Source organism: Talpa occidentalis, unplaced genomic scaffold (genome assembly GCF_014898055.3).
Source record: "Talpa occidentalis isolate TD23 unplaced genomic scaffold, MPIMG_talOcc4v2.1 talOcc4.2, whole genome shotgun sequence".
Classification (NCBI taxonomy): Eukaryota; Metazoa; Chordata; class Mammalia; order Eulipotyphla; family Talpidae; genus Talpa; species Talpa occidentalis.
In genome coordinates, this window is record NW_023602073.1 from 18716134 (window position 1) to 18738124 (window position 21991).

Sequence of the window (21991 nt, forward strand, 5' to 3'; positions counted from 1 at the left end):
CAAATGATGTTCACTGTCACTAATCAACAGGAAAACGCAAATAAAAAACCACAATAAGATAGCATCTCATGGGCTTCCCTGGTGGCGCGGGCGGTTCATCACGGCGCTGCGAAGCTATCCACAGCCTCTGCAGTGCCAGTTCGATCCCCGCCAGCCGGCGAGGGTCCCACATGGCGTGGCAGGCCTCTCCTGTCTCACCCACTGCTCCCCTCAGCAGTGTATTTCGGTCAGTCTGCCTGTTCCGTTTCCTGCTCTGTCTCTGGTGAAACCTCTCACCCTCCCGCGCATCTGACCTGTACCCCATTTCTTGTATAAAGTAAATAAATCTTTAAAAAAAAAAAAAGATAGCCTCTCATGCTTGTTAGAATGGTAAAAGTCAAGAAGGCAAAACTATTAAATGCTGCTGAGAATTTAGAAAAATGGGATGCAGCATGAACATCCAATATGGCAAATGGTATAAACTTTTCAGATTTAAAATAGTTTCTATGGGGCCTCCCTGGTGGCGCAAGGGGTTAAGCACCACACTATGAAGCAATCCGCAGCCTTTGTAGCACTAGTATGATGTCTGGCTGGCCAGAGAGAAAGCATGGCAAAGCAGACTTCTCCTGTCTCGCCCACTGCTCCCTCAGCATTGTATTTAAGTTAGTCTGCCTGTTCTATTCCCCACTCTGTCTCTGGTGAATCTTCTCACCCCCTGCATCTCTGGCCTGTACCCCAGCTCTTTATGCATAAGTAAATCTTCAAAAATATATAATAAAATAGTTCCTATGATCCAGCTATTCTGTTTATTTATACAAATAAAACAAAAATACTCAAAAAGATGTGTTACACCCAAGTTATTACAGCATTGTTCACAATAGCCCAAATATGGAATCAATCTAATGCCCATCAGTGGATGATGTGTGATATTTCTATAACTAATGACATATAGGTATATATCAGGCTATAAGATACATAGATAGTGCTAGAGGGATATGTAGTCACACATTACACACTGGAGCATTGCTCAGCCAGGAAAAAGAAGTCCTACCACTAGTAATGACATGAATGAACCTTGAGGATTTGCTATATAAGTCAGAGAGACCAAGAGATACTGTATTGAATCTCTTACAGTAGAATACAAAAGAGCAAAACTCTTAAAAATCAAGGGTAGAATGGTGGTTACCAGAGACTGGGGAACATAAACCTGAAACTATCAGTGAATAATTCCTGGAGATACAATATAGTGGATATAGACAACAACATTCCCTTATAAATCTTGCTAAGAAGGGTCCCCCTAGTGGCCCAAGGTGTTAATCTCAGCTCCGTAAAGCTATTTATCGGCAGCCACTGCAGTGCAAGTTCAATCCCCAGCCGAGGTGACCAACATGGTACAGCAGACCTCTCCTGTCTCACCTGCTGCTCCCTCAGCAGTGTATTTCAGTGGATCCACCTGTTCTGTTCCCCACTCTGTCTCTGGTGAATCCTCAGACTCCCGCCCCCCCCCCACCTCTGGACTACACCCCAGCTCTTGTACACATAAATAAAAATAAGTCTTTAAAAAAAATCTTGCTAAGAAACTTGATTCTAATTTTCCCAACCATAAGCAAAAATAATTCTGTGACATACTGGAGATGCAAACTATTGTTATTAAAGGCAGTCATATTACAATATATAAATATATCAAATCAACATGCTGTACACTTTAAATTCACAATTACATGTCCCAACATATTTAATTTGCAAGATAGGCAAATGAAAAAATGTTCATCAACATTTATCAGGGAAATGCAAATCAAAACCACACTGAGATACCACCTCACACCGTTGAGAATGGCCAATATCAAAATGACAAAAAAGACGTGCTGGCAAGGGGAGTGGAGAAAAAAGAACCCTTGTGGGAATGCAGACTGCTCCAGCCCTAATGCAGACTGCTCCAGTGTGGTGGTTTCTCGAAAGATTAAAAATGGATCTGCCATATGATCCAGCAATTCTACTCCTAGGCATTTGCCAAAAAATACAAACACAGCACTTGGAAAGGAAACTGGCACCCCAAGTTCACTACAGCACTATTTATAATAGCCAAGATAGGAAAACAACCTAAGTGCCCAAAAACAAGTTGAATGGGCAAGATGGTGTGGTCTATAGACAGTGGAATATTACTGAGCAGTAAAAAATGATAAACTAATGTGATTTGCAGCAACACAATGGCATTGGAAGGGATGGTGCTAAATGAAATATGCCAGAAGGAGAAAGAAATACTGGATGGTGTTGCTAATATGGGGATTGTAGAGAACCAAAACTAAGAATCAGAGAAAAACACACTTAAAAACTAACCCTTGAAAGATGACTACAGAATGGAAGCACCCAGAAGGAGGGGAGGTGGGAGAGGGTAAGATCAAAGAGGAAAGGAAGCACAACGGACTGTGGTAGGGGACTGGGGGTGATTTGGTGGCAGGTGCACCACGGTGGTGATACCTGATGGGGAGGATCCTAGTGTTACCTTAATTAAAAGAAGTTAGTAAAAATAAATGAAAACAATGGCATCCTATTAGTCCATAACAATATACATCCATTATACAAAATTTTAAATATTACCAAAGTACTTTAGAATGTCAAATTCTATATGACCATTCAGTCTTCACCCAAGAAACCAATGCGACCAGTTTAGCACTGAGTTCTCTACAGAATTGTACATGGTAAAAAATAATTTTTAAACATAGATACAAGAACATTTTCCACACTACAAGATGGTCAAGTATCAGGCTGGTAAAAACATAGTCTTTAGTTGCTAACTTCATTTTGCTAAGAAACTGAATGAGTAATTTGTAAAGTTTTTTAAAACTTTTGTCAGTTGACACTGTATATAGCAAAGTTTCTCTAATGAAAGAAAAACTGATTATTTTTTATCACTAACCTTTAAAATAATAAAGCACAGGACTTACCTGGTAGTGCAGGGGTTAAAATCTCAATGCTATCAAGCTATCACCAGCCACTGCTGAATGAGTTCAATCCCCGGCCAGGGAGGTGACCCACATGGTGCAGTAGACCTCTCCTGTTTCAGTCACTCTGCCTGTTCTGCTCCCCCCTCTGTCTCTGGTGAATGCTCCCATCCCCTGCACCTCTGGCCTGTACCCCAGCTCTGGTATGCATAAATAAATCTTTAAAAAAAAGAAAAGTATAAGATGTAAAAACTTTCTCAGATACATACATCCCTAGCAATGCATTAATAAATTAAAAACACTCGCTAAAGCAGAAATAGAAGGAAATTACTTCAGTGTATTAAAGGCCACCATCACATTCAATAGTGGAGGATTAAAAAACATTTCCTCAATAATAACAAAAAACACACTGATCCCATGTAACCAGTCATTCACCATAAAACTGGATGTCCACGCAGAACAATTAAGCAAGGAAAAGATCGTTTTAAATGATCCAAGTAAGAACAGAAATAGTCATCTCTATTCAGAAACGACATGACATGTAAAAATCACAAAAATTCCACTTAAAAAATGAGAACTCAATTATCAATTTGTAGTATATGTACACATCAAAATGAGATGTTTCCATATGCCAGAGTATGCTTTAAAATATAAATGATATAATAACATTTACGGTCACATTACAAAAATAAAATATCTAGAATTAATGTTGAATGTGAAAAACATATCATAAATACTATGAAATAATGCTTGAGGAACATAAAGAAGCCACAAATACAAACACACCCCAAGGTCTTTCACTGGAATTCATACTATTTTAAAGCAATTGACACCACCCAAAGTGATCTATACATTTCCTATCAAAATTCCAAGGACATTTTGGGAAAAATAGAAAAACACATTCTGAAATTCATATGGAACAGCAAAGGACAGTGACTATCTAGAAAAATCTTGAAAAGGTAGAACAAGTTTGTGGCATCATGCTTCCTGATTTTAAAGGCTTTCCAAAGCTGTAATTATCAAATATTGCAGAATGGACAGCAACAGAGAATGGGGACAAAATCAAGAACCCAGACAGAGATTCTCATGCCAAATAGCATTGACAAAGGTGACTCTACTACAAATGTGAAACCGACTCTTAACATTATTGCTTGTTTGGAAAACCTAATGCCCACATGTAAAAGATGTGGACCTTTACCTAAAACCATATGCAAATAGGCACTCAAAATGGATTGAACAATGGATAAACATAATATTGTAACAATAAATTTCCTAAAATAAAACACAGTAATAAAGCGTCATGAAATCTGATTGTAAATGCTTTCTTGCCTCTCCGGCAGCTGCCCAAGATGCACAAAGGAAGACCAAGGGATACAAGTGGCTCTGGCTCCACCACCGGGACACACAGCCCAAAGGCACTTCACCCACTTTGAGGTCCTGCGACATCGACTCCAGTGGCAAAGGCTCCTTTTTAAGGTACTGAAAGTACCTTCCTCCATTAACCTGTTCACCTGGACTTTGCCTCGCTGGCAGCACTCAACTGCTTAATCTGGCCCACAAGTACAGACGAGAGGCCAAACAAGACAAGCAGAGGCTTGGCTGCACTGAGCAGAAAGTGGTGGCAATGGGGATGTCCACACCACCAAAAGCAGGAGTGAATACAGTCACCTCTCCTTGGTGGGACAGGAAGGCTCTGCTCACAATGACTACACATGACCTGGATCCCATCACGCTGATTTTCTTCCTGCCTGCCTGGGTTGGAAGATGGGGCCCCCTCTGCCTTATCATGGGGAAGGCTGGGGTGGGACATGTGGTCCTCAAGTGGACTTGTACCATCACCCTTCACACAGGTTAACTCAGAAGACAAAGGAGCCAAGCTGGTGGGAGCTAGCAGGCCAGTGACAATGACAGACATGATGAGATCTGCCATCACTTGGGGGGCAACAAGCTGGTTGCAAAATCTGTGCCTCCCACTGGTAGCCGGAGAACGTGCAGGTGAACTTACCACCCAACTGGACTAAGTGTACACTGCTGCATCTTCTGTACATAAAAACTCTCCTTATAAAAAATGATTTATTGGACATGACAACAAAAGCACAGGCAACAACACTGAAAACAGAGCGAGGGACTACAGAAAATGTTACACTTGTACATGTTAAATGAAGTAATCAACGAAGTGGAAAGTAATACACAGAATGTAGAAGATGTGTACAAAGCATATTCCTCATAAGCAGTTAATAACAAAAGAAAGACCTTCTACAAAACATCAATAACCAAATAACACATTATATGAGCAAAATGGTTGAAGAGACATTTAATCACAGTAGACAAATGAATACCAAGCTCATGAAAGATGCTCGAAATTAATAATCATTAATGAAATATAAATCAAAACAACAAAGAGGTATCAACTAACATCCATCAGGATGGTCACTATCAAGCCAGCAAAAATTCAACAAGTGTTATCAAGGATGACTGGAGAAACTGACAGCCTATGCACTGCTGGAAGAAATATACAGTGATAGAACTACTGTGGAGAACAGTATGGAGTCTTCTGAAAAAATTAAAATGGAATTATAATTCCATCATCCCTCTTGTGGGAATATGCCCAAATCACCAAATATACCAAATTAATAAAAAGCTGGAAGAGATATTTTCACACCCATATTATTTGCAACATTATTCACACAGGGCAGTAATCATTCACAAAATCCAAATGTCCATGAACAGATAACAAATAGCAGCATGTTCATAAAAGGGAATATTATCCAGCTTTGAAAAACAGCTATATCTTATCACATGATGCAACATGGATAAACTGTGAGATCATTACGGTAAGTGAAGAACATGAGTCACAAAAACACAAATATTTTATGATTCCACTGATGTGAGTAATCTCAGGTAGTCAATCTCAGAGAAATTAGAATGGTCCCATCCAGGGCTTAGGGTAGAGGCAGATAGTTGCTGATTGTATAACAGGCACTAAGTAACAGTTTTGATGATGACAAATCCTAGAGTTTGTTCAAACAACAACGTAAATATACTAACACAACTGAACTATACATTTAAAAAGTTTAATGTAGATTAATGCCATGAATATGGTTATAATTTTTTAAATATAAAGTAAAACATGTAGAATTCACAACTTTTCAAAATAAACTTCGTTAAAGTGTGTCTCCAAGAAAAATCACAAATAAAAACATATAAGCTTACCTCTAAAGGAACTAGGAAAAAAAGTCAAGTCAGTAGAAGTAAAAAAAATAAAAACCAGAGCACATAAATGAAATGAGAGCAAAAACGTTTTTTTTAAAACTAGCATCAACAAATGTTGGCGAGGGTGTGGAGAAAAAGGAACTCTTCTGCACTGCTGGTGGGAGTGCAAACTGGTCCAACCACTATGGAGAGCTGTGTGGAGATTTCTGGACCTACTAAACATAGAGCTTCCATATGATCCAGCAATTCCACTCCTAGGTATTTACCCAAAGGACAAAGAAACATTAATTCCAAAGGGCATCTGCATCCCCATGTTTATAGCAGCACTATTTACAATAGCTAAGCTTTGGAAACAACCCAAATGCCCAAAAACAGATGACTGGATCAAGAAGATGTGGTATGTATATACACCATGGAATATTACTCAGCAATCAAAAAAGATAAACACATGCAGTTTGTAGCAACATGGATCAAGCAAGAAGGGATCATGCTCAGCGAAATAAGCCAAAAAGAAAAAGAAAAATACCGGATGGTCTCACTCATAGCAGGAATTTAGAAAACCTAAATAAGGGACCAGGAAAAAGACTAATTAATACAAAGTAAAAATCAAAATCAACAAGCAACTATAAACCAGAGACACACCATGGGGGGCAGGGAGAGGAAGGGGAGAGGAAGGACTAGGGTCAAAGTAAGGGGTGTGTGCAATTGTATGGGAAATATAACCAAAATGATAATGCACACATTGTGCAAAAATGAAAAATGATGTAAGAATTATATAAAATAAAATATTAATTTTTTTAAATTTTATTTATTTATTTATACAAGCACTGTATACATAAATACAGTCAGAAGCATGGGAAAGCTGAGAGAATTCACCAGAGACAGAGAGGGGAACAGAACAGGCAGAGTGACGAAATACACTGCTGAGGGGGGCAGCGGGTGCGGCAAGAGAGGTCTGTCACACCATGTGGGACCCTCGCCGGTGGCGGGGGATCAAACCAGCACTGCAGAGGCTGAGGGCAGCCCTGCAGCCCAGCGCTCAAACGCTGCGCCACCAAGGGAGGCCCTTAAAAAATTTTTTTTAAGATTTATTTATTTATGCATACAAGAGTTGGGGTACAGGCCAGAGATCCGGGGGCAGGGTGAAAGGATTTACCAGAGTCAGAGTGGGGAACAGAACAGGCAGATTGACCAAAGTACACTGTTAAGGGGAGCAGCGGGCGAGTCAGGAGAGGTCTGCTGTGCCATGTGAGTTGCTCCCTGGCCGGCTGGGGATCGAACTCTTGCTGCAGAGGCTGCGGATTGCTTCATAGTGCAGTACTTAACCCCTTGTGGCCCCAGGGAAGCCCAGAATTTTATGGGGAATCCACAACAATGTAAAAGATATTAAAAAAAAATAAGTTACATGGGCCTCCCCGTTGGCGCAGCAGGTTGAGCACAGCACTGTGAAGCTATCCACAGCCTCTGCAGCACAGGTTCAATTCCGGCTGGCCAGGGAGATTGCCACATGGTGTGACAGACCTTTCCTGTCTCACCTGCTGCTTCCCTCAGCAGTGCTTTCTGTCTGGCTATTCACCTCCCCACTCTCTCTGTGGTGAATCCTCTCACCCTCCCACTCCTCTGGCCTGTACTCCAGCTATTGTTTCTTTTTTTTCTTTCTTTTAAAGATTTATTTATTTATTTATGCAAGCACTGGGTACAGTCAGAAGCGTGGGAGGGTGAGAGAATTCACCAGAGCCAGAGTGGGAAGCAAAACAGGCAGACTGACGAAATACACTGCTGAGGGGAGCAGCGGGCGGCAGGAGAGGTCTGCGCACCATGTGGGACCCTCGCCCCGTGGCTGGGTATTGAACCGGTGCTGCAGAGGCTGCGGGCAGGGTACTGAACTGGGGCTGCAGAGGCTGTGGGCAGCTTCGCACCCCAGCACTCAACTGCTGAGCCACCAGGGGAGGCCCTATACTCCAGCTATTGTATATACATAAAAAATACATCTTAAAAAAAATTAGTTACATTTAAAAAGACAATTCAGGGCTTCCCTGGTGGCTCAAGGGGTTAAGACACAACCTATGAAGGTATCCACAGCCACTGCAGCACAAGTTCGATCCCTGGCAAGGGAGCTAGCTACCCACATGACACAGCAGACCTCTTCTGTCTTCCTGCTGCTCCCTTAGCAGTGTATTTCAGTCAGTCTGACTGTTCTGCTCCCCACTCTGTCTCTGGTGAATCCTCTCAGCCCCTGAACCTCTGACCTGTACCCCAGTTCTTGTATGCATAAATACATAAATCTTTAAAAAAATTTTAAAAGACAATTCAAAAGATCAAAGAAACTAAGTCCTGTTTCTTTGAAAAGACAAACCCTTAGCCAGACTAAAAAAGACAAATAAAATCAAAATAAAGAGATGTTTCTAGATACTACAGAAACACAAAGAATCACAGAGCGTATTAACACCAATACTAGGAAAAAACTAGACAATCTAGAAAAAAATGATCAAATTCTTAGAAACATACAACATTATATGATAGAATCAGGAAGAAACTAAATCTAAAAAGACTCTTATGAGTAAGGAATCTTTTTAAATTACCTTTTTAAAATTTTTTTTCAAAGTTTTTTATTTATACAATAGCTGAGGTACAGGCCAGAGATGTGGGAGGATGAGAGGATTCACCAGAGACAGAGTGGGGAGCAGAACAGGCAGATGGACCGAAAACACTGCTGAGGGGAGTGGTGGGCACAACAGGAGGGGTCTGCTAAGCCATGTGGGAATCTCCCTGGCCGGCTGGCCGAGAATCGAACCCGCACTGCAGAGGCTGGGAACAGCTTCACAGCACAGAGTTCAAATGCCTGTGCCACCAGGGAGGCCCACAAGTAAGGAATCTTGAGCAGTAAAGAAAGGGGGAAAAAAAGGCCAACACCAGATGACTTTTGTAGTAAATTCTCCAAATGTTCCAAGAAAAATATCTAACATTCTCAAACTTCCACCTGAAGGGGGTGATCCTATACCACTACATCATATACAATGTTGTAAACCAATGTTAATTAAAAAATAAATAAGTTAATAACAAATTGAAAAGGAGACAAACTTCCACATTTTTGAAGCAACAATGATTTCAAAACCAGAAAAGGAAAATCACAACCAACACTACAGACCAACATAGAATACAAATATTCTCAACAAATTATAAGCAAAATGAATTTTTTTTAAAGATCTATTTTATTTATACAAGAGCCGGGGTACAGGCCAGATGCATGGGAGGGTGAGAGGATTCATCAGAGCGGGGAACAGAACAGGCAGACTGACAGAATACACTGCTAAGGGGAGCAGTGGGTGTGACAGGAGAGGTCTGCTGTGCCATGCGGGACCCTTGCCAGCAGGCCGGGATCGAACTGGCACTGCAGAGGCTGCAGACAGCTTCATATTGTAGTTCTCAACCACCTGCACCACCAGGGGAGGCCCAGTAGCTGCGACTTTGTTATAGGATGAACCAAGTTCTAAGTTCCCTATGGTTTTCATTTAAAAAGAAACAAGGGCCTCCCTGGTGGCCAGTGGGTTGAGTACCATGCTGTGAAGCTGTCTGCAGCCTCAGCAGTGCGGGTTCAATCACACCGGCCAGCGAGAATCCCATATGGCGCAGCAGGCCTCTCCTGTCGTGCCTGCTGCTCCCCTCAGCAGTGTATTTCTGTCGTCTGCCTGTTCTGCTCCCCACTGTCTCTGGTGAATCCTCTCACCCTCCAGCACCTCTGGCCTGTACCCCAGCTCTTGTATAAAAATAAATCTTTAAAAAATAATAAAAATTTTAAAATAAAAAAAAAACTATGAGGTAAATAGATACACTAAACTACTTCACCCCTGAGGAATTAGCAACTACAAACTACACAACTGAGGCACACAGAGTTAAAAGTTGTGATAGTTCATACAAATGAAAAGATGTTGAAGTGAAACAGAATTACATTTTCTCATCAGGGAGATGCTTTGGCCTGTACTAAAATTACTGAGTCTGACTTTGTATGGTCATGTCTGAAACGTCCACAGGCATACAAATAATAAAGTGTAATTTGTCCCCACTGTTTCCGGATCTCTGCACCAAATCCCCAAGTCTCCACAGCTCCCTATTTTCCACTTCTGATAGGAGGCAAATCCAGAACTGTGTGGGTGGTCTGGGGTGGGGTGAAGCACAACTGAGGAGGTGTGAACCTATTCTCCAGAATCATACACGGTGATGTCAAGCAGTGTGACAATAAGTAAATACATAAATACACAAATAATGGCTCAACACAGAATTTCTCAGAAATGTGCACAAGTACCACCAAGTCTCCAAAAGCAAGAGCAGCAAGATTACCCAGAGCCTCACGGCCCAGGCACTCGAGGTCAAGGCCATGGCAGCTCACGGGGCACAGGAGACCCTCAGAGGGTGGAAGAGCGTGAGGAGTGTCAGAGAGGAGACGCCCCAGGACCCAGGGGCGCACTCAGGAGAAGCATTGAGCCTCTCCAGCAACAGTGCCCGGGAAGCAGGGTTTCCAAGCTACACTTAAGGTCTGGCCTCCACCTTACCTTTGGGCTCGTCACCTGTGTCCTCCTTTCCTCCATCCCCACCTACCTGGGAACAAGGACACAGTCTCCTTTCTCTTCACACCAGGGCTGCTGCTTTTCGTCCAAAAGTCTGGCCGCATCCGAGCCCCTTTAACAAAAGGGGGAGACAACATTTGCAGGAGATTCTCAAGTTCCCTAAGTACAGATCACATTGGTACCATGTATCCTAGATATAATTTTCACTATTTTAAATGTATTTAAAATATATTGATGCATGAACCCCATAATTAATCTCTAAGATCAAAAATATTCTTTTTCTTTTATGGGGCCATTTTCTCAAACATCAGAAGGGAACAGAGGAAATTGTAGAAGATTCTAGAAAAGTATTTCCCCGAATACAGTTTTTGATAACCAAACCTTTACTGCAAAAGGCAACATTTAAAAATTCCAGAAACTTAGTTCCATTTCCAAGGACAAGTGAATCAAAAGAAAAGGATGAAAATTGGATTTTAAAGTGTGGGAGACAAATCTGTTTTCCCACAGAATTTCTAGAAGTATCACTACTGTAGAGTGAAGGAGGCAGGTCACCTAGAGGAAGGGGGAAGTTAAGGTAATGATGAAACATCACAAAAAGAATTTCTTTTCTACACCAATAAGCCCCCACTTTCCCCTTTAAGCAGGGGTCTGATATGCTCTTGTACAAGGCAGAAGCCCCCAGGAGACATTCTACACAGGACACAAAACTTCAAGGGTGGATTAGGCATTCTGGAGGGACGTTGTTCTCAGCCAATGTGACCATGTGCCTCAGTTTCCTAACATAACAAGCTTGTGCAATTCCCACTGAGCCTGGTCCAGGCATTCCCACCCCCTCTTGGGACAACTCTGACCAAAGATATAAAAAGATTTAAAACAACTGCTTCTGATTTAGGAAAGAGACATGAATTATCCATTAAAATATTATTTTGCCGGCCTCCCCTGATGGCGCAGGCAGTTGAACGCTGCACTTTGAAGCTGTCCCCAGCCTCTACAGCGCTGGTTCGATCCCGGCCGCCTAGTGAGGGTCCCACATGGTGTGGCAGACCTCTCCTGTCCCGCCCGCTGCTCCCCTCTGCAGTGTAATTCATCAGTCTGCCTGTTTTGTTCCCTGCTCTGTCTCTAATGAATCCTCTCACCCTCCCGTGCATCTGGCCTATACCCCTGTTCTTGTATAAAATAAATCTTTTAAAAAATATATTATTTTGCATAGTAATATTCTATAATGTATTCTTTAACTCCTAGAAGAGACAATGATGGGTCTCCCTAGTGGTGCAGGGTTTTAAGACAGTGCTATTAAGCAGCCAGCCACTGTAGCATGAGTTTGATCCATTGGCCAGGGAGCTACCCACATGATGCGGCAGACCTCTCCTGTTGCACCTGCTGCTCCCCTCAGCAGTGTATATCAATCTGCCTGTCCTGTTCCCCACTCTGTCTCTGGTGAATCCTCTCACCCCCCACACCTCTGGCCTGTACCCCAGTTCTAGTATGCATAAATGAATAAATCTTTAAAAAAAAAAACAGTACCCACACCCACATGAGGAGTGGTAAGAGAAGAAAACGGTCATCAGTGAAATCAAGGTTATGCCAAAGTGTGTGGTACAAAGCAATTCCTGCAGACAAAACAGTATAAAGAGAGCTGAGGTTTTTACTTCTCTAAATGTTTAATTACAGGTGTTAAGCTCTATTTTACATCATGCATTCATATTTTTTCTTTTTCTGAAAATGCACAGTGAAACGACTGTAGTGTAACAGAAACTTACTGGGCAAAGGACTCATTTATTAAATCCTCTCCTGTGGAAGCAGTGAACAAAAGTGAGATCCTTCACTTCCCGAAGCAAAAGTCAAACTATCAGGAATAAGACAAGGGGGAGCAGGTGGACTAAAAGTGCTGACTAAGCACATCTCAGTAAACTACAACCCCCCCCCCCATCCTAGGGGATGGTAGCTAGAAAATGACTTAATTCAAAACAGGAGGGTCTTTAAGAGAGCACGTGGATGGAGTTAACGCCCGTTAATGAAGTTGGCATCAGCTGTGTTGAGAATGGATGGCAGGTGCCAGACCTGCAGAGGCCGTCTTATCCCCCTGTAGTGTTGGAGCCAAAAGTCAGTGTAAACTTAATTAAAACAATCATAAAAACAGGCCAGTATACTGCAAATGTCAGTCCAATTGTCCAGGCTCTGTACGGTCTGATGGTGCATTTCAACAGTAAGGCTCTCGTTAGCAGGACGGAAAGCAGGTTCTAAGCCCCTTCAAAGTGTTGGGGTGCCACCCCATGGCGCCCTCAGCGGAGCTGAAGGCGCCGCCATCTGGAACCTGAGCTGCATTTTCCTTCTCCCTCCAGTCTGAGCATCGCCCCAGCCCCCCCGCAGCACCCGCCCTGTAGACTCGTGGCCAGGGGACCTCTGAATCAGCCCAGGAACCCCTGGCTGCAGCCGCAGAACCACAGAACCCACTGTGGGGAAAGATTCCAAAGCAGGACAGTGACCGCCCCGCAGGGTGAGTGACTTTCAGGCTTTTCTGCCCTCCCGCCATCAGGACTGATTGGCGGCACCTGGAGCGGGGCGTGGGCACGCGCAGGTGGGTGCCCCTGTGCTGAGACTGGGCTGTGGGGGCGGCGTCAGGGGACGCCGGCAGAAGCAGAACCACGAGAGACGCAGAGAAGGCCGGAGAGCGCAGACAGAGTGAAGACTAGCTGGGGCCTGCCAGCCTCCCGGCCCCCAGCACCCCTGCCTGCCGGTTACCCGCTAAATCCCAATAAAAGCCTGAAAGGCCACCGCGGGCTCCAGACTCCTCTTACCCCGCCTGGTCGGGTCACAGAGATCCCGCCCCGTGTCCTCCTGCCACTACAGCCCCCAAGAGCAGCGCCTCCGGGGACCCCGAGACACAAGCCAAAGCTGGCGCCTCTGCTTCCAGAAGTTTCCGGAGGCAAAGCGCAGCACTGGCCCCGCGCCCCAGGTCACCCGGGCAGCTGCCGGCGCCCCTCCCCCCCCCGCGGGCTCCTCCCAGTCAGACGCGCCGGGGCAGCCACGTCCACGCGCGAGGCGCGCCCCTCAGGCTCCGGCACCGCCCGGCTCCCACCCGCGCGCGGCCGACCGTGGGGCGCTGGGCAGTCCGGCACCGGCGTCTCTTACCTGGGGACCCGCCGCTCAGCCTCCTTCCCCGCGGCCAGGCGCCTCCGCGAGTCACCCACACCCTCGCCACAGGCGGGATCGGCGCGCGCGCCCTTTACGTCCCGCCCCACGCGCACGCCCCGCCCCAGGCCCCGCCCCCACACGCACGCCCCGCCCCGGGCCCCGCCCCCACGCGCACGCCCCGCCCCTGCCCCGCCCAGGGCCCCGCCTCCACGCTCACGCCCCGCCCAGCCCCTACCCCGCCTCCACACGCACGCCCCGCCCCAGGCCCCGCCTCCACGCGCACGCCCCGCCCCAGGTCCCGCCTCCACGCGCACGCCCCGCCCCAGGTCGCGCCTCCACGCGCACGCCCCGCCCCGCCCCAGGCCCCCCCCTTCCCCCATCACCCACCTTTATACTAGTTTACAGTTTATTTTCAGTATTTTTTTTTACACTGGTACTTTTGCTGGAAAGTGGGCAAACACCTGAAGACCTCAAATATGGTAGCTCTCCAACAATTGAAGCTTTCCTTGTAATATGATTTTTCAGGGTGCTAAGCACCGCCAATATTGTTAGCGGCACTTCATACGGGTCCCGGGACACTACTGAGGTGTACAGTACTGCACCATCATAGAAGTATACAAGGACCCTGAGAGGCCACCTTTTCTAATCTGCACTATACTGGCGTGAACTGCTCGCATGGAAATGATGAGCATCACCCAGCACATTAAGAGGGCACTAGAAACCCCCCAGCCTGCTGCTACAGCAACAGGCGCTCAGAATCACCGCAGCAACACACAGGTGGATCACCTGTTTGTGTTTTCTGATGTTTAGGAAGAACAGAGATCGTACAGAATATATTACTGCATGCAAGATATTCAAAATTATTCTCTCCAAACTGAGTTCTCGGGAGCTGAGCCAGGAGTGACTTATTGCTGAAATAACTCTGTTTGATTACATTGGTACTGTTCATCTCCCAAATATGTATGAAGATTCAAATGTGTTGGTTTCTCATAGATGGGTTTCTCCTCCTCATCGCATGTGTAGGGGCTCTGCCCTACTTGAGTTCCATTTTGGACAATGAGAGCTGACGTATCACAGGTACTCTGACACTCATACCCGTTCCCTAAGTAATGTATCTCAGAGGAAGTCTTGCTGTTGGAGGTTGGAACTTGCCACAGATGTCTCCCCTGATTTTGCCGGCTGGTCTTAATCTGGTCACCCACAGGCCAAACATCTAAAATGAGATAAAAACAACCATGACTATGAACATCTAAGCATTTTCTGTTAAATGCTAATATAAAGGTGCAAAAGTTTACTACAACACCATTTCAAAAGACTAGATAGTATTGATGTTATGATTCATCGTTTCTAAACCTAATAAATGATGTAACAAATTACTTTAATAGATTGTCTAATGCCAAACCAAGAGTTGACAAAGAAGCAACATTTTTTCATATTGTTTTACTCTTTGAATTCAGAAGGAAATATTTGGTAAATATATTCACTACAGTCTACATGTAGATTTCAGCCTGGAGCATTTCTCCTACCATTTAGCAAGTTTTCTCTCTGCTTTTTTCTTACAGTAACTCTGTATACCTTTTGCTGGTATTTTCTGAATAAGAAAGCCTTGCAAATGGTATAGTATTTCTGGGTCACCTATCAAATGGCTGTACAGAGGGCCATTTTTCTGTCAAGAATGCAAGAATATGGCTTACAGACAAGAATCTTACCCCTACACATTTCTTTAGTTTCTACTTCTCCTGTGCACACGCTTTAGGTATTTCCTTCTCCACAACAGAAAATGACGTGGTTCTGGAAATTCCTACCTAACACTCCATCACAAGCTATTCGAACAATAACAGATACAGGAAATAACTTTTTATACAACCTTTCCTTACTGATCTCAGGATAGAGGTTCTGCATCCACGCTGTGACACCTAAGCACTGAAAAGCATTTCTCTACAACCTTCTAAGAGCAACACTCTTGTATTCTCATCCACTTCTTGGTACACATTTCTAGTGGTAATTCACAGAATATAAAGATTTTTAATGATAGTTTAGTTTTAGCTGTTTCATACCCTTAAAATGGAGTCTCTTAAGTGTCTAATTATTTTGTTTTCTTCCTAATATTCCTGCAACAGAAGGGGAAACTGTGCAGTTCAAGCTCTATCCCCCTCACCTGAAACTCTTGGTTCCACAAGTTGGGGAACCACAATCACTGGTTTCTAGCCCCATGTCACAGACCATCCCTCTCCATGCTGAACAATTTGCTAGGTCTTCCCCAGCTCACAATTTCTGAAGTTGAGTATCATGGGGAAACGTTCCTGCACCTTGATTCATGTTCTGAAATAACTCCCTAGTCAGTATCCTCTAATTCTTAAGTTAATCTTCTATTCAATTACATTAATTAATCTTGATGTGATTAATTAATTAATCTTCTATTCAATTACAGAGGTTGAATGGCTATATCCAACCTCTACCCCCCCCAGTGTATATGCACCTATAGATAATACATGTCAAAATGGAAAACATTCGTCTCAAACTTAAGCTCCGTGATATAAACAGCTTCATCTCCAGAACACTGCCTTCTCAGCATACTTTGTAAAGTAAGACTCACCATGTTTCTCCTCATCCTGAATAAATATTCTTTCTACCTTTACCTCATTATTTAAGATTTAACTCTCAACATTTAAATACTAACTCATCAGAACTGTGCCTTCTAAATAGAATTTCTAAAATAACACCTTCCATGATTCTCTCATGCTGGTTAAACATATTCCGTGGATTTATCTCAGTATTTAATATGTGTATTTGATTCACGTTCCATCTCACACAATAGCATTTCAAAAATGCAAAGGATGTTTCCCTAACTACTGTTGTTATTCCTAAATGTACGAAATTTACACATGAGTGTATAAAACTCCCATGAACATGTTGAAAGAATCAAATGTTTGAGCAAATGCCTGAAAGAAAAAAGTTTGAGAAAACTATGAGAAAAAAGTAAAACTGGAATCCCAAAAATGTGGCTAACCAAGAAAAGGTTTCTAGAAGAGGCAGTTGCCTAAGTCTGAGAAAACTGACAAACATTAAAAAATGAGGGGGAATTTACAAGGAAGAGTCATATTTGGAAACAGAATAAAACTGTCCTAAGGTCTGCACAGGGGGACAAGGAGCTCAGGAGGGCCACTATGCGCGTGGCTGTCTTCTTCCGGCCTCCCTGACCAGTGCGCTCCGACTGACCCGAGAGGCTCTGCTCTGGGGGTTCTTCTATAGTCTGTTGTCCTGCTCCCAGCTCCAAACTGACGATCCCTTCCACTTTGTTAACACAAAGCCCTGTAAGGAGAGATAATGTTGGCCTTGACCAAATGTCTTAGGTTTCGATCTTTGAAAAGGATAAAAGCACCGCTTTAAGGGCTGTGCAATGAACAGCCACTGTCAAGCTTACGTTGTACGGTTGAACACCCACATTCTACTTTGCTCTCATCTTAAACCAAAACAGCATTTTATTTCATAAGCAAGGGCACATTTATCAATGCAGAGAACATAGCTTGCACTACAGAGTTCCAAGGCAGTTTCCTCACCTATTGACCAGATTACGGTAGGTCTCCAGCATCACATCCTGCTATAGGATCCTCTGAGCATCATCCAGGCCCTGCCACTCCTCCCAGGTGAATTTCATAGCCACGTCCTCAAATGACACCATCCCCTGTAATGGCACAGTTCTCCTCAATTCAAGGCACCAGCCTGGGTCAGACAACAGGAAGTGTGAGGGCTCATTCTCCTGTGGCTCTTTTACCTGATACAGAATGCACCACCCTTTGTACTCCATGCAATGATACAGAGTTCACAGGAGAAAAATCTACATCTTTAATAACTGGATGGCTCCCAAAAGTACTTTTATAGTTTCTCATATAAATCAAAGCTTTCGTAGATGCTAAAAATAGAAGGATGAATTAAAACTGGTTCCTCAAATAGTTTATAACCTGAGTAGCAGATATGAAAATAAACACATAAACCAAGAATAATATGATAAAGGAGGTACATTAAAACCATGTTCAGGGCCTCCCTGGTGGTACAAGGGGTTAAGAAGCAACCTATAAAGCTATCCACAGCCACTGCAGCATGAGTTCGATCTCCTGCCAGGGAGCAACCCACATGGTGCAACAGATCTATCCTGACTCGCCTGCTGCTCCACTCAGCAGTATATTTCAGTCATTCCTCTTGTTCTATTCCCCACTCTGTCTCTGGCGAATCCTCTCAACCCTCTGCACCTCTGGCCTGTACCCCAGTTCTTGTATGCATAAATAAATAAATCTTAAAAAAAATAAAAACTAAAACCATGTTCAATGTAGACATGGGTAAAAATGGCACAAGCCAGCAAATTACGCTATCAGTTACACATCAATGAAGAAATAGACATGTACATCACAGGGTCTCAGTAGAAGACAAGAGAAGTCAACATGTGAAAAAATAAAAATAGTCTCCCTGGTAAGTGAGGTGCAAAGAGCACTCTGCCGGGGTCATGTGTTTGGGCTGTGAGAAGAGACAAACAGTAGACGTATTCAAGATCTGAAAATGAAGTGAGTCTGCACTTAGAATACAAACTCATTCCAGCAACGAAGAAGAATGTTATGTGATCATATTCTTTTTTTTTAATGGTTTTTGCCCTATACAATTTTTTTTAAGATTGATTGATTGATTGATTGATTGATTGATTTATACAAGCACTGGGTACAGTCAGAAGCACGGGAGGGTGAGAGAATTCACCAGAGCCAGAGTGGGGAACAGAACAGGCAGACGGACGAAGTACACTGCTGAGGGGAGCAGCGGGCGGCAGGAGAGGTCTGTGTGCCATGTGGGACCCTCGCCAGTGGCCGGGGATTGAACCGGTGCCACAGAGGCTGTGGGCAGCTTTGCAGCCCAGCGCTCAACGCTGAGCCACCAGGGGAGGCCCTGATCATATTCTTAATAACAAACTGAAAGTATGCACATATCCATCCGAATATTTACTTCACTTTATGTTACAGAAAGTCTACTCCCACCTAAAGAGTAGAGAAAAACCAAAACAAACAGATCCTAAATTACAGGGTGTAAAACATGAGGCAACCACAGAGGTAAGAGGTGATCACCTAACAGAGAAGTGAGTATACAGAGCGGGGTGTCACTTCTAAAATGGGGGCAGGGAGAGGGAGGAGGAAGAGAACTTAGAAAAAACCTGTGGTCTGGAGGGTGGAAGGAATGTTTTCCCGACTCGCTGTGCACGGGACTAGCGAGGAAGATGTTGGGGCCGTCGCCCGAGATTGGGAAAAAAGCCAAAGAACCCAAGGGACAGAGGGGAGGCGGACCGTGCACAAACCTAACAATCAATGCAATTCTGCTCCACCGTGTGAGGATGGATCTCGCTGACGACTGCGCGTGAGCTCCATGGGGCAGGAACTCCAAGCCCAAGATAGAGGTTTGGGCATCACCAGAGTTCGAGGGGCAGCTTTACAGCCATCACGGTGAACAACGCGGCTCAACCAGAACCAAAGAGACCGAAAGGAGAAGAGGAACAAGAATTGCAAGAGACAAGAATAACTTCTGACAAGCAAAAGTAGGTCATAGCAATGAACAGATTTTTTTTTTAAAAAATCTATGCTGGATATAAAGAAACCACAATACTAAGAAAATTAATAAAACATTTCATCATATTTATATCTCCGTGTAGAAAAGTCCTTGGAACATCCACATTCATATTGAGTAGGAATGTATAAAAATACCTTCCTGTTTATAATAACTAAAAAATAAGGATTCAGCGATTCTTCCTTAACACAATTCAGTGTACTTGGCTTAGCAATAAAGAAGGCCAGCATCGTACACACATGGGGTCAAAGGAGAGCAAGGAAGGTCCATCCCTGCTAGCTAACACCGTGTCATAGGATGAGTCACCATAACCGAGAAGAGAAAAATCACAATAATCATAATTAGCTATAATTCATGTTTGGAAAGCCGAAGCGATTCCCATAAAATCTACTGCAAAAAGGAAAACTCTCAGAAGACTATACAAATTATATATACAAGGGGCCTCCCTGCTGGCGCAAGGGGTTAAGTCTCAGTACTATGAAGCAATCCTTAACACTGCTGCATGAGTTCGACCCCCAGCCAGGTAGGTGACCCACAGGGTGCAGCAGACCTCTCCTGTCTCGCTAACTGCTTCCCTCAGCAGTATATTTATTTATTTATTTATTTATTTTTAAATAATAATTTTTTTTTATATTCCCCATACAATTGCAACCCCCCCATTTTGACCCCAATCCCTCCCCTCCCGCCCCCTACCACCCCCAAAAGTGTCTCTGGTTCATAGTTTTTTGTTGATTTTGATTTTCACTTTCTTATAGTTATACTTTTTCCTGGTTCCTTATTTAAGTTTTCTAGATTCCTGCTATGAGTGAGACCATCCGGTATTTTTCTTTTTCTTTCTGGCTTATTTCGCTGAGCATGATCCCTTCCAGCGCCATCCATGTTGCTGCAAATCGCATGTGTTTATCTTTTTTGAATGCTGAGTAATATTCCATGGTATATATGTACCACATCTTTTTGATCCAGTCATCTATATTTGGGCATTTGGGCTGTTTCCAAAGCTTAGCTATTGTAAATAGAGCTCTATAAACATAGGGGTGCAGGTGTTCTTTGGAATTGATGTTTCTGTGTCCTTTGGGTAAATACCTAGGAGTGGAATCCTCAGCAGTATATTTAAATTCATCTGCCTGTTCTGCTCCCCAACTCTGTCTCTGGTGAATTCTCTCACCTCCCCCATACCTCTGGCCTGCACCCCAGTTCTTGTATGCATAAATAAATAAATCTTAAAAAAAATTATATATATAATTCCTCACAGATACATATACAAGAACACACATACAAAACACCCACACAATATTAATGGAAAGAATAAACTACAAGCAATACATTTTTTTTTAAGATTTATTTATTTATACAAGAACCTGGGTACAGGCCAGATGCGCGGAGGGTGAGAGGATTCACCAGAGACAGAGAGGGGAACAGAACAGGCAGACGGAGGAAATACACTGCTGAGGGGAGCAGCGAGCGCCACAGGAGAGGTCTGTGGCACCATGTGGGTCCATGGCCGGCCGGCTGCGATAGAACCAGTGCTGCAGAGGCTGTGGACAGCTTCACAGCACGGTGCTCAACAGCCCACGCCACCAGGGGAGGCCCTACAAGCAATACATTTAACAAACAATGTAAAGAAATCTGAGCAGGAACAAAAACCTAGAAATAAAAAAAAATTCTAGGACACAGATACAACCAAACTAATGAAGGGGGAGGGGAGAGTCCTGCCAGCTTATTTCTGAATCTGAGAGTGATTGTTGGGACCCTCAAGTTAACAACTCTTAATAGTATTGAAGACGCTTTGGGGCAGTAAAAATCCTCATTAAAGTAAATATGCACCCCGTTCTTCTACGGAAAAATAAATAAATAAAATCTTTAAACAAAACCAAGATAACCCATAATCAAATTTCCTACAATCAGAAGAAAAATGATACCGGCTAGAAATATGAGTATATAAAGGAACAGAAGCACGGAAAGTAGTAAGCAGAAAAGCAGCACAAAATATGCTTTGATTTCAGTTTAATACTCTTTTAAAAATATTTGAACATTTGAAACAAAATAAAATTACACTCTGGAATTTAAGATGTGGGAGTAAAAATTATATCAATAATAGCTCAGAAGCTGATGAGAGGAATTTGCTGCTACGAAATTCTAAATGATATGAGATATGGTGTATGATTTCAAAGTAGAATGTGAAAAATTAAAGGTTAATACTGCGATCTTTAAAGTAGTAACTAAAATAAATAGAACTAATAATGAAAAGATCAGAAGACTTAAGAAAGCTGAACAATGACCCAGTGGAGAGAAAATGACACTGAAATAAAAGCAGGCAAGACAGGGAGCTGGCTGTGTGGTAAGGGCACAGCAGCCTGGTCAACTAGCAATGAGCAGGAAATATTAGAAAATTTGGAACCACCAGCTAGGGCCCTGGAGAGTAACCAATGCAGGCAGAAACCAGACAGAGGAGACAGTTCAAGGACAAACTGCTGCAAGATGAGGCGCCACCAAGGAGCACTCCGCAGTGTAAAGGGTCACAGAACTGAAACCCAAAGCGTCACTGGTTCAAGGAAG

General features: G+C 43.5%; 1 protein-coding gene and 1 long non-coding RNA gene across 11 annotated transcripts in view; both read right to left on the reverse strand.

The window, feature by feature from the left end:
- The window catches only part of LOC119251825 (testis expressed protein 56-like), an 84540-nt gene that overhangs the window by 56782 nt on the left and 5767 nt on the right, over positions 1-21991 (reverse strand). For 5 of the 10 annotated variants that reach the window (XM_054698024.1, XM_054698022.1, XM_054698016.1 and 2 more), the window contains exons 1-2: positions 13832-13909; positions 10731-10811 (exon numbers count right to left, since the gene is read on the reverse strand). Coding sequence is in view for 1 of the 10 variants with exons in the window: in XM_054698027.1 (XP_054554002.1) it covers positions 10731-10811 (81 nt within the window). In the remaining 9 variants the exon portion in view is untranslated. The other 5 variants (XM_054698027.1, XM_054698018.1, XM_037519117.2 and 2 more) reach the window with 4 other exon arrangements.
- LOC129146262 (uncharacterized) lies at positions 14238-19337 on the reverse strand. The gene is made up of 3 exons (XR_008552851.1): positions 19170-19337; positions 17395-17519; positions 14238-15047 (listed from the first exon to the last, which is right to left on the reverse strand). It is a non-coding gene; the product is annotated as an uncharacterized LOC129146262 (long non-coding RNA).